This window comes from Procambarus clarkii, chromosome 24, assembly GCF_040958095.1.
Source record: "Procambarus clarkii isolate CNS0578487 chromosome 24, FALCON_Pclarkii_2.0, whole genome shotgun sequence".
Taxonomy (NCBI): Eukaryota; Metazoa; Arthropoda; class Malacostraca; order Decapoda; family Cambaridae; genus Procambarus; species Procambarus clarkii.
This window is the reverse complement of record NC_091173.1, coordinates 45,946,366-45,955,126: the sequence shown is the minus strand read 5'-3', so window position 1 is coordinate 45,955,126 and position 8,761 is coordinate 45,946,366. Positions and strand designations below refer to the sequence as shown.

Here is an 8,761-nt window from a genome sequence, read left to right as displayed (position 1 = left end):
GGACTGTGTGTGTGTGTGACTGTGTGTGTGTGGGACTGTGTGTGTGTGGGAGTGTGTGTGTGTGTGTGCGTGGGGGGGGGGGGGGAAGAGTGTGTACTCACCTATTTGTACTCACCTATTTGTGCTTGCAGGATCGAGCATTGACTCTTGGATCCCTCCTTTCCAGCTATCGGTTGTTTACAGCAATGACTCCTGTCCCATTTCCCTATCATACCTAATTTTAAAAGTATGAATAGAGTTTGCTTCCACAACCTGTTCCCCAAGTGCATTCCATTTTTCCACTACTCTCACGCTGAAAGAAAACTTCCTAACATCTCTGTGACTCATCTGAGTTTCCAGTTTCCACCCATGTCCCCTCGTTCTGTTATTATTGTGTGTGAACATTTCATCTATTTCCACTTTGTCAATTCCCCTGAGTATTTTAAATGTCCCTATCATATCTCCTCTCCTCTCTCCCTTCTTTTCTCTAGTGTCGTAAGGTTCAGTTTCTTCAGACGCTCTTCATATCCCATCCCTCGTAACTCTGGGACAGGCCTCGTCGCAAACCTCTGAACCTTCTCCAGTTTCCTTATGTGTTATTTCAGGTGGGGGCTCCATGATGGAGCGGCGTACTCTAAGACGGGTCTCACGTAGGCAGTGTAAAGCTCCCTAAAAGCCTCCTCATTTATGTTTCTGAATGAAGTTCTAATTTTCGCCAGTGTAGAGTACGCTGCTGTCGTTATCCTATTTATATGTGCCTCAGGAGTTAGATTAGGTGTCACATCCACTCCCAGGTCCCTTTCTCGAATCGTTACAGGTATGCAGTTCCCCTTCATTGTGTACTGTCCCTTTGGTCTTCTATCACCTGATCCCATTTCCATAACTTTACATTTACTGGTGTTAAACTCCAGTAGCCATTTCCCTGACCATCTCTGCAACCTGTTTAAGTCCTCTTGGAGGATCCTACAATCCTCGTCTGTCACAACTATTCTCATTAATTTTCCGTCATCCGCAAACATTGACATGTATGATTCCACTCCTGTAAACATATCATTTACGTAAATTAGAAAGAGGATTGGTCCCAGCACCGATCCTTGAGGTACGCCACTTGTTACTGTTTGCCAGTTCGACTTCTCGCCCCTTACCATTACCCTCTGGCTTCTTCCTGTTAGGTAGTTCTTCACCCATGCTAGGGCCTTTCCGCTTACTCCTGCCTGCCTCTCAAGTTTGTATTGCAATCTCATGTGCGATACTGTATCAAAGGCCTTTTGGCCGTCAAAAAATATGCAGTCTGCCCAGCCTTCTCTGTCCTACCTTATCCTTGTTACTTTATCATAGAATTCTAAAAGGTTTGTTAGGCATGATTTCCCTGTCCAGAACCCATGTTGGTGCTTGTTTACAAACCCAATGCTCTCCAGGTGCTCAACAAGTCTTAGCCTAATTATTCTTTCAGGTATTTTGCAGGGGATGCTTGTCAGTGATACGGGTCTGTAGTTAAGTGCCTCCTCCCTATTTCGTTTCTTGAAAATCGGTACGACATTTGCCTCCTACCAGCAACTGGGCAATTCTCCCGACATAAGTGACTCATTAAAGATCATTGCCAGAGGCATGTTGAGAGCCTGCGCTGCCTCTTTAAGTATCCACGGTGATACTTTGTCTGGTCCAACAGCTTTACTTCCATCCAGTGTTGTCAACTGTTTCATTGCCTCCTCTGCTGTCGCCTCTATATCTGATAGTCTTTCATCTAGGGTAATCTCTTCTATCAATGGGAGCTGCTCAGGCTCGGTTGTGAACACTCCATGGAAACTTGCATGCAGTACCTCGCAGATTTCCTTGTCGCTTTCTGTATATGCCCCTTCTGTTTTCCTCAGTCTTGTCACTTGGTCATTTACCGACATCTTCCTTCTTATATGGCTATGTAGTAATTTAGGTTGCTTTTTCGCTTTGATCGCAATATCATTCTCATAATTTCTTTCCGACACTCGTCTTATGTTAATGTAATCATTTCTAGCTCTGTTACATCTAATCCTGTTGTCCTCTGTCCTTTGTCTTCTGTACTTCCTCCACTCCCTCCTGCTTTTCACCTTTGCTTCCTGACACTGTCTATTAAACCATGGGTTATTATATTCCCTCCTGCTTTTTTCCTTTACTGTTGGAATAAATCTCTCTTCAGCCTCCTTGCATTTCCATATGACTTGGTTCATCATACCTTGCACTGTTTTTCCTCTAAGTTCTTTCTCCCACTACACTTCTCCCAGGTAGTCCCTTATCCTTCTGTAGTCCCCTTTTCTGTAATCAAGTCTCCTTTCCCGGACCTCTTGTCCTTTGGTCACAATTTTAAGCTCCATCATGTAGTCAAAGACTAGGACACAATGGTCACTGGCTCCTAGTGGTATTTCATGTTCCAACTGCTCGATGTCTTCTACATTCTGGGTGAAAATGAGATCTAATAGGCTGGGCGTATCCCCTCCTGTTTCCCTAGTATCTTCCTTCACATTCTGTGTTAGGAAATTCCTGTCAATAACGTCTACCAGCTGTGCTCCCCAGGTCTCCTCCCCGCCATGGGGATTCCTCGTTTCCCAATCTATCTCTCCGTAATTTAGGTCCCCCATGATTAGCAGTTTCGCTCTCATTCTATGCCCTATAGTTGCTGCCCTCTGCAGTTCATCTATACATGTCTTGTTGCTGTCCTCGTACTCCTGCCTGGGCCTTCTACTGTTTGGTGGGGGATTGTAGAGTATCAAGATTACAATCTTCTTCCCATCCACTGTCAGAGTTCCATGTATGAAGCTCGTGCTTTCATTGGTACCCGGATTTTCCAGCTCATCAAACTTCCATTTCCACTTTATTAGTAGTGCCACTCCTCCTCCCTGTCTCTGTGTCCTTTCTTTTCTTATCACCGGGTACCCCTTTGGAAAGACTGCATCCAAGATCATGCCATTTATTTTAGTTTCCACTATTGCCACTATGTCTGGGTCTGCCTCACTAACTCTTTCTTTTATCTCCTCTGCTTTATTGGCTACCCCATCAGCATTGGTATACCAAACCTTCAGACTCTTCTTGGAAACTCTGGTGTCAGAGTTCCCCCTTTCACCAGGGATCTGGAGGGGATAGGGGGGGGGGTGTCTGGGGGTGAGTGGGGGCTGTGGGGGTGACTGGGGGGGGCTAGGAGGGTGCCTGGGAGTGCCTGGTAGGCAAATGGGGTCTGGGCATCTAGGGGGGTATGAAGGGCATAATGGGCCTGAAAGTTAGGGGTCTGAATAGCATAGGGGGGTTGAGAAATAGTGAGACTGAGAGTCAGATAGAGGTTGAGAGATTGGGGGGGAGAGGGATATTGAGGGTAGAGGGCTGAGAGGAGAATGGAGCATGGGTGCTGGGAGTGGAAGAGAGGGTGTATTAATTAGGGGGGAATCGGGGGTAGGTGGGGGTTTTGGGGTAGAAGAGGGGAAGAGGGAGATGGGGGAAGGTGTTAGGGGGTCACAAGGTGAGGGGGATAAATGTGGGCTGGAGGTGCATAGGAGGGGTGAGGGTTGGGTGGGGTTTGGGGGTGAGTGTAAGAGGGGTGCAGTGGAAGCTGGGATGGAGTAGATGGAATTGGAGACAATGGGGTAGAAGGGGCAGGGGTGTAGGAAGGGGTAGTAGGGGAGGGGGATGGGAAGGTGGGTTTGGGGAGGGCATGGCTTGACCCACTGGGGTCGTTGACAGGTGTGATGTAGCAGGCGCAGGGGAATCGTTGGGGAGGTGCAAATGTGGAAGGGACAGGGGGGTTTTGGGGTGATGAACCAGGGGGGTTTTGGGGGGTTGATGCAGGGGGGAGGTGTAGGAGTGCTGAGTTGGGGAGGATGCGACCTGGGAGGTGACCTGGGAGGTGACCTGGGACGTGACCTGGGACGTGACCTGGGAGGTGAGACTACCTGAGAGGCTAGTTCGGTGTCGTGCTTGCCTCCTATTCTTGTGGGCTATTTGCTCATCTTTCGTCATAAACCTCTCTATAAACACATTGTAATGGGTTTCACTTCCTCTGAGTAAATGCTTGTTCCTCATTATGTACTCCACAGCCTCCTCATTGGAGAATTGCACCAGAACAGGTCTATTCTTGGTACAATTGTAAGGTCCAACCCGGCGGCTGATATCCACCTCGTGTTCTGCCATTCCTGCTCCAATACATCTCAATATATCATGCAATTCATATTTTTCTGTCTCTATTCTCTCTTGCCTTGTTGGTGCCCCAGATTCGAATAATCCATGTATTATAATAGACCGTCTCCTCAGTAATTCATTGTCATGCTGGTAGCCTGTCCCCTGGGGATTCTCCATCCCAACCGCAGTCACTAACCCATCCCCCACTAATCCTCTGTCCTTTGCCATGCTGTTAATCCTTCCTAATTCGTTTGTGATCCGAGCACATTCCCTCTCCCAGTCCTCTCTTCCCTTCCTAATCTCTTCCTGAATATAGAGCATAAGTTCTTGTTTCTGCCTCTCTACCGCATCCTGTATTTGCTGAAATAACTCGCTTTTAATCCCTTGGATTAGATCCTCCATCCAATCGCTCCTTCTCTCTACAAATTTCCCTATTTATTTGTCTATAAATTTGTCCTCCTCCTCATCCCTGCTGGTGATTGACCTTGAACCCCTTCCTGATCTTGTCATTGCAGTAACAACCTAGCCAAAAAGGCGCTCCTCAATACCTTGCACAATCTGCAGCACAAACAGGCGAGAAAGTACTCCACGCGGCTGGTCAAGATGTGAGGTCGCTGCGTCCCGCGTCACAGCTGGTGAGGTCACTAGTAAGGCTCCGGCTCCACAATTTCACAATACCACGATGTACTCAACACTTATTTTCAGTGGTGCTGTTTCTACTGTTTTTCTTCACTTTCTTGTGGTTTAAGTGAGCTTACTAGTTATTCAATCACTCATATACACTCATATATGCATATACACTGATTATTCCCCCCAATTCACTAGCTACGCAAGAGCTTCCCAGACCCTTCTGTGTGTGTGTGTGTGTGTGTGTGTGTGTGTGTGTGTGGGGTAGTGTGTGCCCGCCAAACACACACCGAAACTACGACGTTGGTACAACGTTCGAGCAAGTTTTAACACCTCCTAACCAGTTATAACAACCAATATAGCAAGTTGTAACAACGTTCTAATACGTCATAAACACGTTAAGCCAAAATGTAACAACTTTATTACAAGTTGTAACAAGCGGAAAATAGAGACAGTTTCGGTTTGTGTTTCCAGGGTGTGGGGTAGTGTGTGTGGGGTAGTGTGTGTGGGGTAGTGTGTGTGGGGGAGTGTGTGTGGGGGAGTGTGTGTGGGGGAGTGTTTGTGTGGGAGTGTTTGTGTGGGAGTGTGTGTGTGCGTGTGTACTCGCCTAGTTGTGTTTGTGGGGGTTGAGCTCTTGCTCCTTGATCCTGCCTCTCAACTGTCAATCAACGGGTGTTCAGACTCCTGAGCCTACTGAGCTTTATCATATATACATGTGAAACAGTGTATGGCGTCAGCCTCCACTACATCATTGCCTAATGCATTTCACCTGTTAACTACTGACACTGAAAAAGTTCTTTCTAACGTCCCCTGTGGCTCATTTGGGTATTCAGTTTCCACCCGTGTCCCCTTGTTGGCGTGCCAGCAGTGTTAAACAGTTTATCCGTATCTACCATGCTAATTCCCCTGAGGATTTTGTAGGTAGTGATCATGTCTCCCTCTACTCTTCTGTTTTCCAGTGTCGTGAGGTGCATTTCCCTCAGCCTTTCCTGGTAACTCATGCCTCATAGTTCTGGGACTAGTCTAGTGGCATTCCTCTGAACTTTGTCCAGCTTTGTCTTGTGCTTGAAAGGTACGGGCTCAATGCTGGGGCCATATACTCCAGGATTGGTCTTACATCTGTGGTATACAAGATTCTGAATGATTCCTGAACAGCCTGAAGGCTGTTCTGATGATAGCCAACCTTGTGTATTCCGCAGACATAATTCTTTTTATGTGGGCTTCAGGAGACAGGTTCGGTGTGATACCAGCTCCAAGATCTATCTCTCTGTCCGTTTCAAGAAGTATTTTATCTATTCTGTATCCTGTGCCTGTCCTGTTTCCACAGCCTAGTTTCATTATCCTGCATTTACTCGGTTTGAACTTTAGCATCTATTTGTTGGACCATTCATGCAGTGTCATCTTGTAGCCTCCTATCATCATCCTCTGTTTCAATCCTCCTCACAATGTATGTATGATCAGCAAACAGTGTTGATCAGCAATTAGTGCATCATCAGCAAACAGTGAAAGAAACGAGTGTATACCCTTTGGGAGATCATTTACATATATCAGAAACAGTATAGGTCCAAGGTCCGACCCCTGCGGAACTCCACTGGTGACGTCTCGCCAATCAGAGACCTCACCCCTCAACGTCCCTCACTGTCTTCTGTTGATTAGGTACTCCCTTATCCAATGGAGTACCTTCCCTTTCACTCCTGTCTGCGTCTCCAGCTTTTTCTCTAGCCTCTTGTGTGGTACTGTGTTAAAGGCTTTGTGGCAAACCAAAAATATGCAGTCTGCCCACCTCTCTTTTTTGCCTGATTTTTGTTGCCTGGTCGTAGAATTCAATTAATCCTGTGAGGCAGAAATTGCCATCACTGAACCCATGCTGAAGCTGTATTACAAAGTTCTTTCGCTCCAGATGTTCCACTAGCTTTTTACACTCAATCTTCTCCATCAGCTTGCATGGTATGCAAGTTAGGGACACTGGCCTGTAGTTCAGTGCCTTCTGTATCTCCCTTGTATATCGGGAATACATCAGCCGCTTTCCAAATTCTTGTCAGTTTCCCTGGAGGAACCTGGAGGAACCTGGAGGAACCTGGAGGAACCTCCCTCTGGAGGTTCGGCTCCCTTGTGGAGGCAGTCGGCCGAGCGGACAGCACGCTGGACTTGTGATCCTGTGGTCCCGGGTTCGATCCCGGGCGCCGGCGAGAAACATTGGGCAGAGTTTCTTTCACCCTATGCCCCTGTTACCTAGCAGTAAAATAGGTACCTGGGTGTTAGTCAGCTGTCACGGGCTGCTTCCTGGGGGTGGAGCCCTGGTCGAGGACTGGGCCGCGGGGACACTAAAAAAGTCCCGAAATCATCTCAAGATAACCCCTGTTGCCAGAGTTTTGTTATACACTATGGAGAGTGGCAGGCACAATTCTTCTGTTCCTTCCTGTAGTATCCAAGGGAAGATTCCATCTGGGCATATAGCCTTTGTCACATCCAACTCTAGTTAAAGCTACCTTACTTCCCCACTGGTAATGTCAAACTCTTCCATTGGTTCCTGTTTAACTACTCCTTCTCTTGTGTCTGGAATTTCTCCTTGCTCTAAAGAGAAGACCTGGAATTTCTTTTTCAGTTCCTCACACTTTCTTGTCGTTTGTAGTGAATCCGTCTGTCCCTATCCTTAATTTCATTACCTGTTCCTTTACTGTTGTTTTTCTCCTGATGAGGCTGTGCAGCAATTTAGGTTGAGTCTTTGCCTTGCTTGCGATGTCATTTTCGTATTGTCTTTCTGCCTCTCTTCTCAACCTGACATATTCATTCCTGGCACTCTGGTATCTTTCTCTGCTCTCAAGTGTCCTGTTATTTCTATAGTTTCTCCATGCTCTTTTACTTTGCTGCTTAGCTAGCCTACATCTCTGATTAAACCATGGGTATCTCATCTTCATTTCATTGTTTTCCTTTTGGATTGGGACAAACTTGTTTGCTGCTTCATTACACTTCTGCATGATGTAGTCCATCATGTCTTGGGCCGTCTTTCCCCAGAGCTCTTTTTCGCATGTTATATATGTTAGGAATTTTCTTATCTCCTCATAGTTTCCCTTTCGGAATACCATTCTTTTGTTTTCAGTACTCCTCCTCGAGTTCAATAATCCTTCTTCAACCAGATACTCAAACACCAGTGCACTGTTGTCGCTCATTCATCCTGGGGCATCGAAAGGTGCCATTTTCCTTATGTCTGAGTCGTTCTGAGTGAAGACTAGGTCGAGTCTCGCTGGTTCATCAATTACTCTTATCCTTGTGGATTCCCTGACATGCTGGCTTAAAAAGTTTCTTGTCGCCACCTCCAATAGTTTGGCTCTCCATGTATCCTCACCTCCATGTGGTTCCTAGTTCTCCCAGTCTATCCTTCTGTGATTGAAGTCCCTCATGATTAGCAGATGGGATCTATGACAGGCAGCAGAGGCTGCCCTCTCAATTATAGTGTTAACTGCCATGTTGTTGTTGTCATATTCTTGCCTGGGTCTTCTGTCATTTGGTGGAGAGTTATATATCACTACTACTACTTTTGGTCCTCCCATTGTAATGGTGCCTTTTATGTAGTCTCTGAATCACTCGCAGCCCGGGATAACCACCATCTTGAAACTCCATTCCTTTCTCATTAGTAGGGCCACTCCACCTCCTCTGCTTCTTTTCTTCTCTTTCCTTATTACAGTGTAATCCTGGGGAAACACTGCATTCGTTCTGATTCCTGAGAGTTTTGATTCTGTGAGTCTGATTACATCTGGGTTCACTTGCCTTGCTTGTAATGTAATTGAAAATTAAATAATTTAATTTAATTGCAAATTAAATGTAATCCCATTTATGAGTGAGTACATCACCCTGAAACTGACACTTTTGTCCTTTCTCAGTTTCTATTGCTTCCCCTGAAGCAGTTAAATTGGAAGGGACCAGGATGGGAGGGCGTATGAAGGGGGACCTGGGGATCTGGGGTGTACGGTGGCTGGGAGGATCTGGTACGGGGAGGGTGGTGTAGTAGGGAGAG

At 46.5% G+C, this 8,761-nt stretch overlaps 1 protein-coding gene across 1 annotated transcript in view; it reads right to left on the bottom strand.

Moving 5' to 3' along the window:
- Positions 1-8,082, bottom strand: part of LOC138368101 (uncharacterized) — a 75,417-nt gene extending 67,335 nt beyond the window's left edge. Inside the window, exon 1 of the mRNA XM_069330401.1 lies at positions 8,007-8,082. Coding sequence (XP_069186502.1) covers positions 8,007-8,082 — 76 coding nt within the window. The remainder of the gene's footprint in view (positions 1-8,006) is intronic.
- Between the last annotated feature and the right edge of the window lie 679 nt (positions 8,083-8,761).